This window comes from Puccinia triticina, chromosome 2A (assembly GCF_026914185.1).
Source record: "Puccinia triticina chromosome 2A, complete sequence".
Lineage (NCBI taxonomy): Eukaryota > Fungi > Basidiomycota > Pucciniomycetes > Pucciniales > Pucciniaceae > Puccinia > Puccinia triticina.
The window spans coordinates 8754982-8776586 of record NC_070559.1 but is presented as its reverse complement, the minus strand read 5'-3'; the positions used below and the strand labels follow the sequence as shown (position 1 = coordinate 8776586).

General features: G+C 46.3%; 3 protein-coding genes across 3 annotated transcripts; 2 read left to right on the top strand and 1 right to left on the bottom strand.

Annotated features, from left to right (window-relative positions):
- Window positions 1-7729: 7729 nt before the first annotated feature.
- Window positions 7730-8463, bottom strand: PtA15_2A924 (uncharacterized protein; the record flags this gene model as incomplete). The annotated part of the gene is made up of 3 exons (XM_053166995.1): window positions 7730-8113; window positions 8234-8331; window positions 8403-8463. 3 exons carry the CDS (start codon window positions 8461-8463, stop codon window positions 7730-7732), a joined length of 543 nt encoding a protein of 180 aa, XP_053018162.1.
- A 9439-nt stretch (window positions 8464-17902) lies between these two features.
- Window positions 17903-19346, top strand: PtA15_2A923 (uncharacterized protein; the record flags this gene model as incomplete). Its single annotated transcript, XM_053166994.1, has 3 exons — window positions 17903-18077; window positions 18173-18626; window positions 18731-19346. 3 exons carry the CDS (start codon window positions 17903-17905, stop codon window positions 19344-19346), a joined length of 1245 nt encoding a protein of 414 aa, XP_053018161.1.
- Window positions 19347-19952: 606 nt separating this feature from the next.
- PtA15_2A922 (uncharacterized protein) lies at window positions 19953-20376 on the top strand (the record flags this gene model as incomplete). The annotated part of the gene is made up of 2 exons (XM_053166993.1): window positions 19953-20048; window positions 20143-20376. 2 exons carry the CDS (start codon window positions 19953-19955, stop codon window positions 20374-20376), a joined length of 330 nt encoding a protein of 109 aa, XP_053018160.1.
- Window positions 20377-21605: the final 1229 nt, after the last annotated feature.

The window sequence follows — 21605 nt, the reverse complement described above, 5'->3', positions numbered from 1 at the left end:
AGCGATTTGTAATTACTGCAATTCCAGTCTCTCTGCAGCATCTGCGGCCGGGAAAAACCACCTTTGACGGCACTCTGAGAAATGCTTCATGGAGCACGGTGGTGTGACTACTAAACAGGCTCTACTCACGTTTGGCTTGCGTTTGGTGTGGATTTTGTCTCAAGAAGAAACTTGTGAAAAGCTGGAGATGATGGTTATCAAGCATGAATATCTGTTCAGCATTGTTGAGCACGAGGGCTTCATCAATTTCATGAAGGCAGCCCAACCGAAGTTTGCAATTCCCAGATGAATGACCTTGAGGAACGATTGCATCAGTATCTACAATTGGTACAAGGAAATCAAGATGAACAAGATGGCAAAGGCCAGCCAAATTGCTTTAACGACCGATTTGTTGACGTCATCAGATCTTACCGGCTACATGGTTGTAACGGCGCATTACATTGCTGAAGATTGGGAATTGAGCGAAAGTATCATCAGCTTCCATCCTCTCTTGTCCCCACACACCGGTGTGGTGGCCCCTCTTGTGGCCAGCTAGTCAGGAGCATCACCGCCGTAAGGATCCTCAAGACTCTTCCCTCAAGACATCATCATCAAGGCATCAAGAACCCAAACCTCAAGATTCCTTTCCATCACCTTCTCATTTTTCAACTCCTCCTCCTTCAAGATCTCCCCCCCTCCTCCTTTTCCTTCTCTCCATCTCCCCTTCTTCTCAGTCCCCATCCCCCGTCAGCTTTCTTGGTCCTAACACCGCGCCTGCTGTGGGTTTATTTTCCTGTTGTTTCTGGTTTCTTTCCCTTTCTGTTTGGTTGTCTGTCTTGAGTGTGTCCTGTCTCCTCTTTTCTTTTCTTTCTTTCTTCTCTCTGTCTCATCTCACTCTGCTTCCCTTATTTCTTTGTGCTGTGTTTCTCTTTTCCTGCTTCTATTGTTTGTTGTGTGTGTGCGCGCGGGAGGATGTGATGAAATACATGTGACAGGTCGCCTCCCGGAGTCCAAGTTCGCTGAACTTGGATTATGGGAGAGGCATGGCATTCTGATCCCCAGAATACGGACCATCACCGGGTTTATTGATCATATCATCAGAGTTCAGAACCTTCGAGCACAGCTCGCCGATCCTTCTTCATTCAGAGTTCCAGATCCCTTTTCTTTTCTTCCTTAAGATCACAATCCCCAACTTCCTCAAAACAAACAACCGCCACCAAGGATCCAAACCCTGGCAAACATCTCAAAACCACCCCCAACCAAAGCTATCCTCGATCCTTTTCTGCGCTCATCTCTACGGACCACCGCCACAAGGGCAGCCTAAAAAGCACCAATCCCCTCGAACGACTGCCACCGCTTAGCACAGACAGGAGTCCCTCACTGGCCAAGTCATTGCGGATTGTATCAGTCAAGTCTTGATTGAGTCGAATGCCCTCCAAAAAGTTGCTTTTGTTACACTCGACAATGCTAGCTCCAACAACCTTGCGATTTCACAACTTGAAAGGTTTATTAACAATTAATCTCAATTGTTAGGCCAACCTGAAACCTCAGCCTACTTCCATGTTTTGATGCTCAGCCCACATCATCAACCTCGTAGTCAAAGATGGCCTCAAAAAAGTCTGTGGGCCAGTTGAGCTCCTCTGAGAAAGTGTCAAGTATATCCATGGCTCATCAGCAAGGATGGAAGTGTTCAAACGGGCTATGGCAACCTCGCACACTGATCCAAAGAAGAAACATCCTTCAAAGGATGTCCCAACCCGGTGTAAGACTCAAAAGTGGTTGTGAAACCCTTTTGCTCAATGGAGAAGGGGATGATGGAGGTGCAAACTCTGCCCTTCTATACTATCAGATAACAAGACCCACCAAGCTAAGCTTGGCAAGTTTTAATCAAGTGATAGGTCTGGTCTAGTTACAGATGAAGTTGTTTGATGACAGGTATGTGAGAGTTGAGAGGGTTTATGATGATGGAAAGGGTGAAAGTTGACTTGATGTTTCCGGTGGGGGTTGAACACAGGTCCTCGAGAGGGTGATATAAGAAGTTGAGAAGAGTGTCTGGAATGAGAAGGGTATATGTCTCAGTTGGGAGTTGAAACCAGAACCAGGTAACTCGTGACAGGTGTGTGATATGCAACCAGTGATATGAGAGTATGAGAATATGAGAGTGAGCTCAGTGGTTATTGCAGATAAGAGGGATGATATGGTATGTTATAAAAGTGTAAGGGTGATGATAATGGCTAATGGGTGATATCTGTATAACTGGTGGGTACTGAACTGAGAGAAAAACAACTGGGGGGAGAGAGCTCCTTATATAGACAAATGTGAGGGATTTTAGCTACAAGGGGGACCCTGGATGAGGGATTTTAGCTGGTGGGCTGCGTACAAGTGGTGTCAGAAGATACTAAATACAGGCAGAAAGTGGGGTGAGAAATGAAAGATGAGGTCATACTAATGCAAGGAGTGCATAAACAAAGCGGGAAAATGTCAAATACAGGGGTACCTCATGCAAGGGGTGCATGAGTGGTGTCAGACTAATGCAAGGAGTGCAGAAATGGGGTCAGAAGACTGCATGCAGCTGCAAGGGGTGCATAAATGAGGCGGGGACATGTCAAATACAGAGGAAATGGGGTTGGTCCCCTGCATATGCAGTGGATTGAAGAGGGATAGAAAAGAGTATGTGTTGGGCTGTTGCTGAGTATGTGTATACCTGGGAAAGGTGACTTGAGGGGTGTGACAGGTTGATGACTGGGGCTGGCCGTGTCCATGAGGGTCCAAGAGGGTGTAACTTCCAATCCAGCAGGGTTCCAGTGACGCTTCCAGTGGTGACTAGGGGTAAAATTGGCCGTGGAATCCATTTCTGAGGTCCATTTGGTGGTATCTTGAGGCCTAGGGTGAGTAAATATATGTATGAGAAAAAACTTTTGATTTTTCACTTTTCCGTCTACCACACCAATGGAACTCAACTTATTTGATGATCATGTCATCAACACCCCTCAAATTAGCCTTCCAACAGCTTGTGATGGACGACAAGAAATTCAAAGTCAGTCCCTCAGCTGTTGACTGGGATCAGCTCAAAGTTATGGAGAAGTTCTTGGAGCCATTCTTCAAAGGTTAGCTTATATTCTTCTCTCATTTTTTTGTGATTGAACCAATAAGTTGATGGTTGATTTTTGTTTGTACCTAACAACAGCCACGTTGGATTTGAGTGGTACAAAATACCCAACAACTAATCAGACTTACCGTGCTATGAAGAAGATTGAGAGACAACTAGCTCAAATGACCAATGTCACCAACATAATACAGCCAATGAAGGAGAAGTTCAACAAGTACTGGGGCACAATGGAAGAATTTGCGGCCATCGGACTTGTCCTAAATCCTTGTTACAAGATTTGATACCTGCATTTTAGTGTTGAGGAAATGTGAGGTGCCCAAGAAGCATCTGAATTCTTGGCTCAAGTTTGTTCAGAAATAATGAATCTCTGGAATGTGTACATTCCTTCCTGCGCTACTGACACACCGATCATGATGCCAGAAAGCACCAAGCAAGTCAACGATGAGGACACCACTCAATTCCTCAGCTACATGGAAGGATCAAGTGATGGCTTCCAGTCAAATGCTCCGGGTGCTGAACTCAATCTTCATCTTGAGGAAAAAAAATGTCTGACTCACTGACACAAAACACTTTGACATACTTGGTTGGTGGAAGATGAATGAATCACAATTTCCATCCCTTTCAAAACTCGCAAGGCTTATCCTGATGGCCCCAGCCACCTCTGTGGCATCCAAATCAGCCTTCTCCACCGGGGACCGTGTCCTTGATGACTACCGCTGTCGCCTGAAAAAAGATACCGTTGAGGCCCTTTTGCCCTTTTGTGCACCCAAGATTGGATGAAAAAGTAGATATTTTTTCTTTTCATCCTTGTACGCATGTTTTTTTCTTTCTTTTCTGTCTATGTATCTCTTTTTTTACAAAATCACACTTGTCACAACTATTTTTCTTTGGCTGATGGCTTGTCCGTGGGCAGCCCACGGGTAGCCCGCGGGTGCCCACTTTACCCGCCTATCTCCAAGCCCGCCCAAGCGGCCTGCAACCCACCCGTGTCCGCAATGAGGCGGACACAATATCTTGGCGTTTGGACCCAGCCCGGCCTGTCCAACATTGTAGCGGGTTCAGCCGGGTTAGCCCGCGGGTAGCCCAAACCCGCCCAATTATCATCCTTAAACTGAATGATGGTGTCTTGAAGGGGTTTTATCTTCTGATCCAGAGGGGTTTAAGGTGTGTTGTCCATGGTGTCCTCTGTAGTTTTGGCCGTAGAATCCAGTGGTGTTGCCGTATTGGTTAATTTGAGAGTGTACATATGATAAAAAAGGAAATTTTTGAAATGGGCTAGATGGGTAACCATAAAGCATACCACACCGGGTACCCGGTGATTTTCCGGCCCAAATTGTATACCCAGACCTCAGGGTGTAAATGGGTCGGGTTCGGGTCAAAAAACAGCACCCAAACCCGACCTGACATTTAGCGCGGGTTGGGGCAGATTTTAGAATATGCTGCCCGAACCCGACCCGATGTCATACTGTTTTGGGTTGGGTCCGGGTCGGGTCGGTTTGGGTCTCGGGTCGACCCAACCACATAGGCGCCAAAAGCCCCCAACTTGACTGTTGGAGGCGTCATAGCCGGGTTGCAGGCTGACCCAATTAGGAAATAGGCTGCCTGAACCCAACCCAACAATTTTACAAGTCGGGTTGGGTTGGGTTTGGGTCATTTCATTTTCTTCAAGAATGTGCCCGAACCCAACCCAAAACCCAACGGGTCTTGGGTCAGTTTTGGGTTGGCCCAACCCATTTACACCCTGACCCAGACCCGTACACGGCACCTGCAGACAGGTACTCAAAGGGCAGTGGCGGGTACCCGCCAACGGGTGCCAGGTACTGCCAAACAGGTACCCACTGGCCATCTCTAACACAGATACATGATATATCAGAGCAACACTGCAAGAATCCAATCTTACCCAATGAATGCCTTTTTATTGGTATTGGATCATTTTCCTGATCCAGAAAAATAGAATAAGTATGTATTGGATTGGAAAAGCAATCCAATACATGAGTATTTTATTGTTTTTCTGATCCACAAATTCTGAAATTGGTGCATTGGATTGGTTTGTTTATTGCTGGTATTTTTACGTGTCTGGGTCATTGGAAGTAAGATTGTCTTCCACAGTTGCAGTGTACCACAACGCCATGTTATAATACCTTTGTTCATCACATTGTGTGTTGTCACTCCAAACCAATCATCATTCATCATCAAAAATGTGTACTTAGATCAATGGTTAGAGCATCACTCATCAAAGTTGAGGTTGGGGGTTCAATTCCTTCAGTATGCAAGGTTGTGGGTTCAACCCTCAAATCTCTTGAAGATATCTTTTCACATAGTTCAATACAGGTATGTCATTTGGACTGAAAAAAACACCAGGTACCCATGTCCAAGAAGGGTACCCGCCATTGTGCGCGCCTCAGCAATAGTACTGTCACATTACATGTAATCCAACAGTACAATTGCTGCGAGCGCTGATGCTGCACACCACTGACAGCCGTGTGCGCACAGGCCGAGCGCGCCTCAGCGCTCTTACTGTTGGATTACACATAATCCAATATGACAAGCACCGCGAGCGAGGCTGCTCACCAGTCACCAACCGCTGGGCCACGCACCCAGTCCACCACCACTGCTACCAGCCGCTGGAACACTTGGAATGTAGCTTGAAATACACATTTGCTGGCGCTTTTGCAATCAAAAAAACCCAATGCACCTTGCACCCGCCACGCACACCTGCAGAGATGCTTTGTACAGTGCTGGGTGTCTTTTTTTGGGGGAAAAGGGTGGTGATGGAAGGCTGGGTGTGTGGCCCAGAGGTGTACACCTCAGTGCTTGGCCCGCATGCGGTGGTTTCAAGCTTCAGAAAAATTTGTATACTGCAGCAGAAATTGTATGAGGATGTGGCACAGTTGTCATTTTAAGCGTGCCGTGCCCATTTAAATCCCCCAGTGGGTACCCAAGTACCAAGGGGTTATCTTTATAAAATAAATATCAATACATATTTTTATTTGTGCTGTATTATATTGGGACACCCAATACCTATATCTTCAAATCCTTGTATTGTTTCACTTTTAAAATACACAATTTCTCAACATTTTGGATTGGATTGGTTGGGTGATCCAATACAAATCCATAGTATCATTGGAAGAAACAATCTGATACACCTGAAATCCTGATATGTGAGTTGGATCAGTTGCAGTGTTGATTGGAGTGATTTCAATTGGATTGGCACACAATCAGATCCAATACAAATACATGTATTGGAATATCCAATACAACTAGAGGCCAAGCGGCTCCGCCGCTGCAGGCCCGCCCCCAGCGCTCCCCCCCCCCCCCCCCCCCCCGCGTACAACCTTCACCACACAGTTCAAACCAATCATCTGACAACATTGCACAGCTTTCCACACAATCCGACAGGGTGCCTTTGGGCGAAGAAACATTATTCCCAGTTGGTTATTGTCCCGCCCACCTGCGAACCCCCTTTTTTTCACATCAACTTGCAGCGCGCATTCATCGATGGCGCAATCCCCCTTGTTGCGCGGGCGTACAACATGAAAGGGTCAATCAACGGAATTGGGCCGGACGGCGCACTCCAATTGAATTTCACCTTGTCAGTGATGTCTGAACATCCCTTTTGGGGTCTCGCCCACCACGAACCACCATTAACGGTCAATGCAGTTGGAATGATATGCGCACTTTCAATGACAAATATTCTCAGCAAGCAACCAGTATATGCCATCACCCTTGAGCACACGACGGCCGTGAGTACGCTGTGGTGTTCTGTGCCTGTGTCAATGCCAAAAAGTATACAACAGAGGGTAGAGACAGTACAGTCATCATACAAGAGGAGGAGATAGTATCACATCAACATTTAGGCACATACAAACCAGGAAGAATTTGTAGTAAGGAATAGTCTCAACCAGAAACGGGAGGAAGGAGTGCAAAGGAAGGAGGAAGAGAGGAAGGAACAGGAGGAAGAGAGGCCCAGACCCCCAGAATCCAGAATGGACAAGGATAGTTGCATTCTATGCACCTGCTTGTTCAACAAAGATTCTATCAGGAGGCTGTGGTATTTGGAGGTGGAGTTAGAAGGTATCTAGCAAAGCCTGCACAGCATCTTTGGCTGGAGGCTGTGTATTTGTTTGTTCAAGGAATATTCTATCAGGAGGCTGTGTTGTTTGGAGGTGGAGTTAGAAGGTATCTATCAGGAGGCTGTGTTGTTTGGAGGAGGAGTTAGAAGGTATCTATCATGAGCGCTCTTACCTTGATTTTATCAGAGGCAAACTGGTCGCCGTCTCCACAAAGTTGAGGTAATGGCCCTCACTGTTGATCACATTGCGCACAATCTTCTGTGAACACGAGTGACTTGTGTTTGTGTGAGTCGGAATGTGTGGTCCGAGTGAGGGTTGGGGCTACAAGTCAGGCTGCAGGTGCTTTTTGGTCAAGGCGAGATGGAAGATTGAGCTGACAGCAGGTTTTAAGTTGTGGAGAATGCTAAGTATCAAGGGTTTAGGTGCGGGAGAGTAAGGTCATTTGGAATGTTGAGGTTGTAGTATTGGGGTTGAGTGGCAGCTGATGGATGATTGGTTGAGGTTTGCGGTAGGAATCAATAGGTTGGCTTGAACGTGATTATTTATAGTAATTGTAGCAGGGTATTTGTTAGCATAGAATAAGTATCAGGCGAGTGAGGAGATTGGGTGTGCTGTTAGGGCCGAGCTGGCTTGATGGCTTGGCTGATGGTGTCAAAGCTTTTTCAATTGATTGGAACTTGTGGCTGGACTGGTTGGGTTTGTCCAGCAATGGGCCGCGGCAGGCGGAGGGTCTAACGCCTCGTGATAAGGCGGGCTGGGTGTGGGCTTGGCTGGTGGTATCGAAGTTTTTCAGTTGGCTGGACTGGTTGGGTTTGTCAAGCAACGAGCCGCGGCAAGCGAGGGGTCTGACGCCTCGTGATAGGCTGTAGGCGTGGGGGCCGTTGGGATTCAAGGTAAGGGCAAAGTCGTGGTGGGGAGCAAGGCGCGAGTAATGTTGGCTTGGCGTTGGATACTGTAAAGTCCGGTCAGGGTGCATTGTGTCGAGTGTAGGGATTGATTTGAGCGTTATTTAGCGTCTGGGTTGGTAGGGTTCCCGCTGCAATTGAAGCATATGCCGATCGGATGGACAAACAAGTTCGTAGGTTGTGGGAGTCACGGGGCTAGGGGGAGAAGTCCGTATGGAAGAATGTGGGTTTATGGTTTCATTGTTAAGATTCATCAGGAAGCCGACTGCGGCAGAGTTAGGATTATGCTGTGAGCTTGTAGTCGTTAGTCGGAGACGATTTAAGGAGGTGGCTTACCCGGCGGCCGTTGTGAGGGGTGCGTTGGCTGTTGGAAGGGCAATGTTCCGACGGTTGTCATTGAATTGCGGCGCCGAGTGCATAGGGATCAAGTCGTGAGGGATTCGGTTTGAGGCGAGCAATGGTTAGCGGCAATGGGTATAAATAGAGGGCTTGTGTTGAGTTTAGCTTGCCTCAGGCAATTTTCCGGCTGTATTTCCAGCAGGGGAGTTGCCTCACCCCCGTCCGCTGTTGCATTTGCGCGGTCTGGCGGGGATTATTCGTGGGCCCCCCTTGTGCTTGAGGGCTGGGGGTCTTCCACCCAACGCTTTTTGACCCTGCTAGACAGGGATGGGTGTTGGGCCACGGTGCGTCAGCTTGCTGCGCTAGGTGGTTGGTTGCGGTGTGCGTTTTCTACTTGATTGTAAATCGGTTTGCTTGTTTTTGTTATTTTTGTGTAAAGGACCTGAAATTTTGTTGTGGAAGATTGTAAAAGGGGAAACCCTTGATTTTTTTTTTGTAATTGTGCATTTTCTAGGGGGAACCCTTGCATTTTTTTTCTATGAACCTGAGGCTTTAATATACTTGGATAAATGATTGGAAAAAACATGTATCATCCTATCTGATACAATATAGATAAAATAGTGTTACTGTATTGGATTGGATCTGTTACAGAATTGCTGAGACTGAGTATTGGGAGGATTATATAATCTGGTGATAGGGATGTAACATCCTTGCGAGACACCAAAGGAGGGGGCTTATTCAGGCTTGCTAAATTTAGTTGGTCTAAACCTGAAATCTAGCCTAAGACTAGGGTATTTCTGATTTCATTTAGCCTAAAACTGACCCAAAAAGATTGTCTGCCCACTTGAGAGAGATAGCCTCAGTCAGCTAACCTACCCACAAGTCCAGGGCCAAGATTACTTGACCTGAAAATCTAGTGAGCAAATGTGAATGCTCTCAACATTTGAAAGGCGGTTCAAGAATTGAGGTCAAACACTTGGATGAGTCCTGAGTCATCAGAAGAGAAAATTATCTTGCCATCTGATTTTATATCTGAACATCAAGCCAGAAGTTGAAATCAAGAGATTGTGTTGACCACACTCAATGCCCTACTCTTGAGAATAAATAGATTTTTACTTGGCATGGCAGGTGTTGAAATTTCATCTCTTTTTATTACTCATCCCAAATTCCCAGTTCCCTTTCTACCCTCATTTTCTCCCTCTTTTTGAACCTCTTCATTATAGCCTGTTTGCATCTCAGATATGTATGTCTGACCGACATCTTGTAGTCATGAACCCTGACACTATTGGCTTATCAACTCTCCAAGTGTAACTTGTCTTCTTGTGTGTGTTTATTCATTATGGCACTGTTTTTTTATTCATAACCCTATTTTCTCTCAACCACAGTTTGATCACATGTACATAGTCTACTTATAACGTGCTAGTTACATGTGAATCAAATCATCGGGTCTCATCCTTCATTTTTTGTGCCACCTCCTGAGCCGCATCCGGTGAGCCTTGTCATCCTCACTGCCCCATTTCTTGAGTCTCCACAGCCCTGCTCTTGCCATGTCGCTTCCACTCAAAATTCACAGTTTCAACAGCAGGTAACACAGAGAGTTAAGAAGCCCCTTTTCAGCTGCTGGCTTGCTTACTCTCCATCTCATTGTCTTCAGCTATTTCCTTCACCATTATCAGTCCTCATTTGATTTCAATTGCATTGTTGCTTTCAGTTTCATCCTTGTTGTCAGGTGAGCAGAAATCTTACCAAGTTTGGAGACTTTTGTGCTATTAATATCAAATTGAAAAGAACAAAGGTCTCAAAACCCAGTACAATTGCTGCTCACCTAAAAACAAGGAATGAAACTGCATGGGAGAACACAATTGAAATCAAAGGAAGATGGATCACAAAAGGAGGACAGATAATGGTGAATTAAATGGTCAAAAAGGATGATATGGAGAGTCAAAAAGCCAATAAATGTAATTTTCCTTGTTCCCTCTCTGAGTTACCCATTGTGCCAGGTGCTGGCAGGGCCATCAAAGCCATTGACCAATGCCAACCCTCAATGGTCATTGGCCTGGAAGTCAGACTCCAACCTTCCTTCTTAGACAAAAATTGGTCCAATTAATTAAGCAGATTCTGAAATAGATAAATGATCCAGAATGAATACATATGGTTTGTACAGCTATTGTGTAAACGGTTGCGGTTTTCCGCCTTTTTTTTTGTTTTTTTTTTCGCGCGCAAACTTTTTTTTTGCCCCCGATCTCTTTTTCACCCCCGGCGCACAGACGCAGGCATCCCCCGGTCACCCACTGCCTTTGACCCTCCTGCCACGTCACATCCTCATCCGTTACCTACCGCCAGCGCCATGGAACACAAAGGTTTTTCATTTCATCTTTTCTTATTTTTATCCATGATAATGCCTGTTTGCTGATATTCTTCATTTGTTTAGATTATTCCAGTCAACTTGATTGCATGCAAACACTTGATGAAGTCAGCGCATGGTTGGACGAGTCTATGTCATCAACAGGTACTGCGCCCGCACCAAGCTTGCAAGATGATGCTAATAGCAAGGATGGCGACAAAGATAAAGGCGATGACGACAAAGAGGCCGACAAGGAGTTCAAGGTCAACTTAGAGTACAAATTGTACGTTCTCAAACCCAAGCCAACCACGTGCAATACCCGTAACGCAAATAGACGCAAGGCAAATACGGTCGAACCCGAGGACAAGTACTCTAAACTGGTTGCAAAACCAGGTCAGCTTTTCTTCCATTGGAAGCCTTTGCACACCAGTCTTGCCGCTTTCAAACAAGCAGCAATTGCCGTGCTTCGTGCCAAGGAACCGGGCGTCGTTGTTGAACTCGCAGAAGAACAAGAGCAAGAAGGCGAGCTCTCCTGGTATGCCATAATTCAACATGGCGGACAATTTGTCGAAAAGAACAAGACCGACTTGGATAACTCAGAAATTTTTGCGGATTTCCTTTAGATGGCTGATTGTAAGGGGGGAGCTAAAATCTATGTTGTGCAGAATGATCCTAAGCTTGTCGCGGAAGTGGGTAATACCCTTTTCTTTGATTTTGAACCTCCTGATTTGGCTGATTGTTTCTATCATATCAGAGGAACGAGGCATTGAGACTCTTATCTGAGAGAAACAGAGGAAGTAATGAGGCATCGACCGAACCACAGCCCACCGCTGGCGCTAAGAAGAACTCCGAAATATTGAATAACATGTGGACCATCCGAGCAACTCACATGCCTTGCGAACGACTGACTGGATCCTTGGAGCTTCCAGTCATGATTGATCCCCAAAATCCAAATCGTTTCATTGCACTCAGCCCCGATCAAATTGCCCTGTGGGCAAGAGCCATGGTGAGTGTCAAGCAGTTCATCAGAAATGTGAACGTTGTTGAATCTGATGCCCTCTCCTCTCAGGCTCAAAATCCAGAGATCACCGAGCACAAACCACCCTCATCTCCGGCGTTTATGTTTCAAACAAAAGAGGAATTCAAAGCTTCTTCAGGTGTATCAGACGGTGCTAGCCGCGGGTCAGACAACAGGGGACGTGAATCTAGTCCCGTTAATTGCCATCAAAATCATTGACACCGGGAAGCTTTGCCGCCATCATCGAGAGGCCCCAGACACCAAAGAACCCCTCCGAACGTCTCGCCTCTGACAGCTGCTTATGCGGGAATGGGGATTGGTGGTTATATCCCACCACCAATGGTTTGGCCAAACTCGCCTTGGGCATGGCCTGGCGCCTCACCACAGACATTTCAACCGTACCCTGCCATGCCCCACATTGAGATGAACAGCTCGGTTCCCCCGGTTCCTCAACGTAACTTTTTGGCTCAAGCAAATGGTTCAAACCCGGCCCCTGCTTCCTCGCCGCCGGCCTCCGACGTAACTGTGGACATTGCCGACTACTTGACATTCTGTCACATCGATGTGAACTGCGAAAATGTCCAAAAAGCTCTAGCCAAATACGGGATCACCCACTATGCCGAGTTCGAAAAATTTGAGGCAAAGGAGTTTGAAGAACTCGGTGTGAAAAGAAGTCATGCTCGATCCCTTGTGAGCAGCATTAAGAAGTACGAACGTAGTCTCAAAAAGCGCCATTGATCTCTATCATTGAAGAAAGTCTGCTATCAATACATATCTAAACAACAATGAATAGTCTCTCTCACAAAATAGTCTGCTATCAATAACTTATCTTGTCTTTTCTCTCTCATGAAGTCTGCTATTGATCTCTAAAATCTTGCTCAATCAAAAATGTCGAGTTTGCTCACTCAAAAATGGTGTGTTTGCTATAGCTTCCGCAATGAATGGTCTCTTGAATTGTTTTCCAAACTCCGATTGAAGATTGTTTTCCATACTCCAAGTGAAGTGAAATGAAATTACTAGTGAAACTGTCTCTATCGGAGATTTATGGGTGAGAAAATGTTGCTTTGCTTGATTGAAGGAGAAAGAAATCACAAAGGTTACAAGAAGAAGTGATAATTCATAGAATCTGATCACTATACAAGGTAACCCGAGCCAATGAAAAGCTTACGGGTCAAAACATCTGTGAAAACAAAACTAACAAAAGTATCTAAAACATCGTGGTCCTCCTCACCACCCGTGAGTAAATCTTCGTTCCGTCTTAAGGTCGATTTGTAGACTGAGAAACCCTTCTCAATTGGGTTTAAGTCTGGTGAGTATGCCGGAAGATGTTGCAAGAGACACCCTCGTTCCTCAACAAGCTCTGCGATCCGTCCGTTGTGATGGATTTGCGCGTTGTCCATGACAAGTACGCTGTGCGGTGCTGGAAAGGGGTTCATAGATGGAAGCTGCAAATGCTGGCATTAGAAACTGATGCAACACAAGGTAAATAAAAAAACACAACAGCTTACCAAGATGTGCTCAAGGAAAAACTCAAAATCAGACCGATTCACCGATTCCTCCTGGACCACGTGCGCAACTAACCCAGTCGAACTGATTGCTGGGATGACATTATACTTGTGGGTGCTCCTCTTGCGCGGAACTTGGGGTGTTCTTTGACCTACAGGAGCCCAGCCTCTTGTTCTTGAAACCACCTCAAGCAAGACCCCTGATTCATCTGAAAAAGACCCGACATCATTACACAGACAATGTGTTGGTGATACCAAAAAAAGAAATACATGCCTGTGAATACAAGATAGGAAGTCGGTATACAACTGATTTGAGAGGTGTAGTAAGCCCTTGCTTCTGGATCTTGGCGCGGGTTGAAAGTCTGAATTGTCTTTTTGGACATGTTCAAGCGCTCATGGAGCGTTTTTGCAATTGTTTTCAAACAGACAATGACGCCGTTCTCTTCAAGTAACGCCTGCTGGATTTCGTCCAGATAAACTGTGGGCTTTTCAGCGACCATCTCGGAGATAAAAGTTAAATCCTCTTCTTTCAATTCAAAAGGTCGGCCTCGGGTTTCATAGGTAGAAGGATCGCAAACAACAGCCCTTGTCCTTTCGTACAAATTGGTCCATCGGCGCAGGGAATCTTTGCTGACTGATGCGGCTAATGACGAGTTGATCTCGGATAAGTTCTTTCCATTGTTTGCCGCTCTGACGACTGCGTACTTGAAGTCGGCTGAGTACTTGCGATAACCCATATCTGTAGAAACATGAAAATGTCAATATCAATTGGCTGAAGGATGTTTTGTGATTAATCAAGAGATACACTCACCAGAGAACAATTTGAGACCGTTAACTTCAATTGGTCCAACGATAAGCGGTCGGGATCGGGTGGGGTCAGCGGTTGGTGAGCTGAAATGTGTATGTATGTATGTCTGGGCACGTCAGGCTCGGGGGATGCATGCGTCTGTGCGCCGGGGGGGAAAAAGGGATCGGGGGCAAAAAAAAAGTTTGCGCGCAAAAAAAAACAAAAAAAAAGGCGGAAAACCGCAACCGTTTACACAATAGCTGTATATGCCCTGCCTCAAGATGGATTATTGAGTAAATTTGAAACTGGGAAATCTGTTCAGAAAACACATGTTTGTTTATTCAATTTTATTGATTGGTTTCAATCTTAAATTTTAAGAGCTTTTTTTGTGATTTCTTTACCCTTGCAATTACTTCCACTCCTGCTGAAACTTTGTGATGGTGAGCAAGCCTCCAATTATGGTGTTCAAAGTTGGTTTGCATAATTTTATGCATGCATAAATCATAAAATCATAAAATCTTTTTTGCAGGGGATATGACTGTCTGATTATGTAATACAAAATTTCCTCACCAAAATATTTTTATGATTTTATGATTTATGCGTGCATAAAATTATGCAAACCAACTTTGAACACCATAAATGAGGACTTCATTCAAGTTGGTAATCTTAGACCTGCCGCGAGGGGGACCCGAATGGAGTCTGCGGGTCCTCCTCCCCGAAGTAGGCCACCTAACGGGGACCTCAAGTTAGCCACAGGCTGTCTTTCGATTACCTCAACGCTTCGACTATTTCGATTTGATCCGACCCTTCTCGCATGCCTGCAGTAATCGACCCGCAATGTTGCTAACCTGGCTCATAGCGAGCTGTTGGCTGTTTTTGACCGTATTAACCTGCTTCAAGGCGCGCAGGAAGACATGTCTCCTAAGATCCTCCCACAAATACACATTCTTCAGATTCGGTTTAGGGTGGATGCATGTTGAAACTGAGGCTTTGAACGACTTGCCGACTGGGTTTTTGAATATTTTTGGCGTCTTGCACTATCCGACAAACTCCCGGCCCTTTCGCGACCCCAAAACGTTTGATGACCCATGGAGTGATGCAGAGCCCTCGCGGGCCCGATCACTCAGAAAGCCGTCGGGTTGGGCGAAGATCAAGCGTCTCACTCCAATCGCATTCTACGATATCGGTGCGGTCCTCAGTGTCATGGGTGTTTTGGTCGCTCTAGCAACTGTACTTCATTTGTCATTTTGCCTCATCAGCCAGATGTGCAACTTGTTCTACAGTTCCACGCAGCCTCAGGAAAGCTGGCCTACCCGAGTTTTTGATACCCCTTCTCACCCTGTGTTTACTGCGACCCATCAATTGGTCAAAAGGGCCAAATTACCTGCTCACGAGAGTTTTTCCCTGGGAACGACATCGTACCCACATCCTACGGGCATGCGAGCAGTTAGCAGCTCCAGACCAAAACAGAACAAAAATGCGATGCTGTTACAGTTGGCGGTAAGTTATTCATTTGATTATCTGTTGCGAAAAGTAGACACTATGAGCCACTACTGATCACCTTGATTGCCTTTTGGCTAATGTCTCCTGAAAATGTGTAGATTCCCGGCCTCACAATCCCTCTGGGCACTCTTCCGAAATTTTTGATCGCCTTGATACTATCACAGATCATACACGAATCAGGGCATGCTCTGGCTGCTGCGCTGTTAGACACTCTTTTCTTCATTCCTTTCTTTGCTTTGTATGACCGACTAACTGGCTGACTTCTGACATTTCATTAGTAACTCCGTATTGCTTGAATCAGTTGGATTCTATATCTTTTTCCCTCTGATACCAGTGTGCTACGTCAAGACACTGGGACCGAACGACGTGCAAAATACGAGAGGTCATGATAAGATAACACATGCACAGAGTTTACGCATAGCTACGGCGGGTGTATGGTTTGTACCTTTTTTTACCGGCTTTATAATTTTCTGATCTAATAACAGTTCCAACTGCGTGCCTTTCTCATCCTGCGGTAAGGCATAATCTTGTCTTGGCATTTATCTGCTGGTTAGCTTGGCATGGTGGACCCAACTTATTCGATTCGACAGTGGGACAAGTTTTTTGGAAGGACATTGATAGTCATGGTGTCATGGTAGCCCATGTCTCACAGGTACCTTGAGGTCCAATTATAATCAGTCCCTTATCATTTCTTGCCATAAGCTTTGCACTGATTTATCTCTCACTTCCTAGGAATCTACCCTTCGACCACTGCTCCGTGCACGTGATATTGTAACACAGATAGACGACATTTCTCTCCAAGGAAACGATTTCATCTCCTCACCTCGCGGAAACGGTTTCATTTCAATTAGGCGCTGGGACAACTATCTATCCGACGCAAACCATTCCTTTCAAGCTTCTCCGAAAGACATGAAAGGCTGGTGTTTTCCTCAAGCGAAATTCGAAAGTAATCCAGTTGCTTTGATTTTCTTTCAATTGCCTTACGGTGTGTTCAAAACTCAGATCTTGACCAGCTCATACCATGTTTCCATTGGATCAAAATACATACACAGCATTTTCGTCTGATTGCTGCCAGGTGGTCAATTTGGATATCACATGGACAACTCCATCTTCAGTATGCTTTCGGACCAGGGAATCCAAACACGAACCAGTGACTGCCCGCTGTCTTGAGCATGAAACAATTGCCCATCTCGAAAGCAGGGTCCGCTGTACGACGGATGTCGACTGTCCCGAAAAAAATACCTGCGTTGAGCCTACCCCAGGGCAGAATTTGGTTAGAATAGAAAGCCTCGTTTTTACGACGGGTACTTCGAGAACTATACTTTATCGGGGCTCAAAGGAATCGCTGCGGCGAGAGGGTGAGTTGTCTGGTTGCGTCATTTTCTTTGAAGTGCACTGCTCATCAACTTGTTGACAATGCCTGTTACAGTTAGCGTGACATCCTTGATGCCAAGGGTCAGTTTTATCAGTGCGAATCTTATCTTGATTATTCACGAAATGTTCAGGTATGTCAAATTTGTATCAAAACACTTAGACAGCATGGTGGACTAACCCGCCACACGTGTCCCAGTTTGCTTATGTCCCTGTCCTTGGGGTTGGCTTTCGTGAATTTGCTTCCTATTAAAAACTTTGATGGTTTGGCAATTTGCCAAGCCGTTGCATTGTTTATTTCGAGTCCTCCGCTAAATGATGATCTGGAGGATATGTATCTTGGTTTAGACGTTTATCTCCTAGGGCATGGAAGACCTCCCACTGCTGCTGATCAAGCACATCAACCCCGAAAGATGGCTTCCGTAGAAACTCAACAATCAATCCTCTTCAAGTTCCTCAATTTTCTGACCTGTCTCTTGAAAAAGAATCCAACCTTGGTCGACAACCGTACAGTTAATAATTCGTTTGAAATCCCAGGATGCACATTCAGAATTCATCATAAGCATTTACTGATTGTTCAGAAAGTGATCACATGGATTTCATGTCTTGTATTTATTGGTTTATTATTTTCGACGTTTTGAACAATGATCAAATGGACATTTTTTACATCTGCCCTTAGGAGGCTTTTTCTCTTAGACTGTGAGACGGAGTGACACTGACCAAGCTCAATACATTAATGAAGAGGCAAGCGCATCCAGTCCTAGAGGCCCCAGATCTGGTCTGCAGGGTCTGTAGATCTGGACGAAAAGTTACTCTTGATAAACGAGGCGGGTCGACTGCGGCTGTGCACGGGCCCTTCAACCCACATCCGAGCCCTCTCTGTTTCAGCTCGAAACCCACTACTTGACGAAATTTGACGATATCACAACAAAAACTTACCGACGCAGGCACGTAGCACCAGGACAGACAATGGCAACGACCAAAATCAACAAAGACGGAGGCGGAGTTACACCAAATCTCTCGAGGACCGTCAGATTCAAGGGACACGAGCAACTACCCTACAGATTGATTCTTTCCCTTCTATCTCACAAACCTATTAGGATAGATGATATCCGACCAGATGACCAAGACCCTGGTCTGAATGGTACGGCCTGATCTGTGGGATCTTGCGTATCTGAAAGGAAAGGAATGTTGACTGACTGGGTCTACTTTTTTTTTCGGATTGGTTTTCAAGAACAGAAGCCGAAGTTTCGTTCTTAAGGCTCATAGAGAAACTCACCAATGGGACGACTGTCGAAATTTCTTATACCGGGACCTCGGTTCTGTTTGTGCCCGGGACGTTAACGGGAGGACACATCACCCATCAGACACCCCTTTCCTCCTCGATTGGCTACTTCCTCACACCGATCCTAGCCATCGCACCATTTTGCAAACACGACCTCACCTTAATCTTGAAAGGAATCACTACATCCACGGACAGTCTATCGGTTGATGTTCTCAGAGTCAGCGGTCTACCTACTCTCGGGATTTGGCTCGGAGAACATGCAGGGAAACTCGAGCTCAAGATCTCGAAACGAGGTCACCCGCCAGAAGGAGGCGGAGAATGCTGCTTCAAATGCCCGTCGGTCAAGCACATCAAAGCGGGTATCAATTTCACTGAATCGGGGAGGATATCAAAGATCAGAGGGATTGCGTAAGTCAGAATATCTTCAATTTCCCGCCTATGGTTGCTTATTCTGATTAGCATATTTACTGGGCTGTTCCTTTTTCTCTACCAACTGTTGTTGCTTCTTTTAGTCACTCGGTCAGAGTGTCCCCACAACTTGCAAACAGATTGGTCGCCTCGGCACGGTCGGTTTTAAATCGATATATCCCCGATATCTATATCTACACGGACGTCTATCGAGGAGCTGAGAGCGGGAAATCACCAGGCTATGCACTTACGCTGCTTGGCACATCGACGACCACCGCACTTTACACCGCCGAAGCGGTCTCCTATCCGACCTCAACCCCAGAAGATGTCGGGGTTCTTGCGAGCCGGCGACTCTTAAAACAGATCTCGAGAGGTGGATGCATCGACCAAGGCTTCGAATGGTTAGGGATGTTATTCTTACTATTGAGCAATCAAACAGATATTGGCCGGATCAAGATCGGCGGTCCTTTCACTGAAGCCTTGGTCGCGTGGATCAGGGATCTCAAATCTGTATTCGGCGTCCAATTCAAAATCTCTCCCGTCCAACGACCACTTATTCCAGAAGCCCAGGAAGATGAAGACTCTGATGAAGAAGGGCAGGAGGAGGCGGAGGAAGATCCAGCTGATTTCAAACAGAAAATCAACGAAATTTTGCCTTCTGAATATGTAGTCAGTGCCGTTGGGTTAGGCTGGATCAACACTGCGAAGTCGGCCAAGTAATTCACTTTCATCTGTACATCTAGCATCCATCCGACGCTGCAGCCTATCCTCGATTGATTAAGCTGTGAAAATAAGTCAATCAACCCATGCGCACTCGCCTATGTTTTAGAGCATCGTTGCTTCTGAAGTGGAAATGTGTTCCAGATGAAGCCCCCATAGGACTTGTCACCTTACGACCGTTGTGCTTGCCTCCTGGGCTACATGATGTCGAGAGAATTCATCCGTTGTGGCCTTCTTTTGAGGCTAGTGATGATAGCACGCCTTGAGAAGGGACGCGGTGTCCGGGATGCTCATATAACACATCAACTCCCCCTTCATGACACCAGCCCCAACTTGCAAGTTGCAACTGGGTGAGTTTTCAGAGAAGTGGAGTATGTACTGCATGCATCTGAATCCAAAATATGTATGGTGTGTGCATGTCATTTTCGACTTTGGTTCGAATACGTAAATCAATACCCATCCGTAGGTCCCAGGGCCCTGTCGTATACATGTTGTAGTCGGCTTCGATTTCCATTAGGGTCGAAATCTTGTTTGTTTCGTTTCCCCTTGTCCAACCGCCAATTCAACCAGAGTTAGACACACCGAACCGCGGGGGATTGTAACCCGATGGCTTCTTACCTGCCTATCGACAGCTATCGACCCCTTCGGCGTCGGACTCGGACGTTCCTCGCCCAAGCGTGTGCTAAGCTCCGAGTCCAGCCGGTCAAGTGGTATCCTTGCAGGTGGGTTTCAGTTTCATGCTCGGCCCGCCCCCCAGGGTTTATCAGCCAGAAAGCCCGTCTTCATTTGCCGGCAGAGTGGCCGTTGTACCTTTCCTCCTGAGATCAGCTACTTATCTGCTCTAGCCATCCGCCATGCGCTTGCACCCCCGCGGAAATCTTTCACTCACGCAGAACGGGCTGTTGCTTTCGAAGCACTCTTCGGCAGAGCCCCGCCATTAACTAGAACTCCTCACTCTTCTCTCCCCCACATCGTTGAACTTGCAGCCTTCGAGCCCGCAAGCCGTTGTTCAGAAGCCGGCTTGTTTTAGCATTCCGTCCCGCGTGGTTCGATTCATCAGCGGGCCAGTCCATTCGCTAGGAACCACCGACAACCAGTCCCCCGATCTCGCCAAGGTTACGTCAGTTTGTGCCTGGGTGGAAATTTCAGTTGTAAGGTAAGTGACCCGTTTGCTTGGCCGTCGTTTTCTTCCTTCACCATTCATGTTGCCTGAAAGTCTTGACCCTGCGGGGCGATGCAGTATGTCGTCAAGTGGTCCATCAGAAACAAATAGATAAATAAATCCCAACAGTATCTGGGCCGCCTGCTCTGCGCTCATTGACCAGACGTTGAGACCATGCTCAGCCTGGTGCTCGTTTGAACCTGTTTTACTCTTTTTCGTCTCCTCACTCACTCACTCGCTTCCCTACCCGCTCCATCCAGCAGACAAGAACCCATGTCATGGACTCCTAATTGATCACTCGGACACTTCTACCACTGCAGGGGATACGTTAGGTTACTGGTAAGTAGCATGCACCCCCGTCTTTAAAACAAATTCGACCCACGTCGTCAGTTACACATGTATCAGTTGCTAAGTCGCTTCTACTGTATTCATTCTGCTTATACGGACTACGAAGAATTATACACTCTATCACGCTTTGTAGCCTGGTCAATTAAATAGTTATCGCTCATCGACACTTCACATTTCATCATCTGCAACTTTCGCCTCCGACACCATCCTACGTCGGTGCATACAATCGGGCTGTTTGAACCTGACTACACCATCGCCCAATACCCTCTCACCGCACCTTGGTGGCCGGCAGCTTTCTTTTGATAGGTTTCAGGAAACATATTGCGGTTCAACTCTACCCCCGTCCACCTCAGAACTCCCGGGCTTTCAAACAACCGCATCGCACTGGTGTGACTGGGAAGGATCGCAAGCGTATTGCAAAAGAGCGCATCAGTTTTATTTATTAATTTTTTAAGCCCACAAAAGTAAGTAATTCTAACACGATTGCTCCAGCACAGAGTTATGAGCTGAAACTAATATTGATTTACAGGCGCTGGTACTTACTATGCGACTGGAGGTCATCACGCCGGAGACATTCAATCACCTGCCCAATGAACTTTTGACTCATTCCGTGGATCATTCTGCAGACGTATTTTGCAAAAAAAGCAGGCCTTATGCCAAAATCAGTGTTCCTCCTGGCTACACTGAAAGTCAAGCTTTGTGCCAACAATTTGTGAGCGCCCTCAAAGACTAGCTTGGTCCTGTCTGAC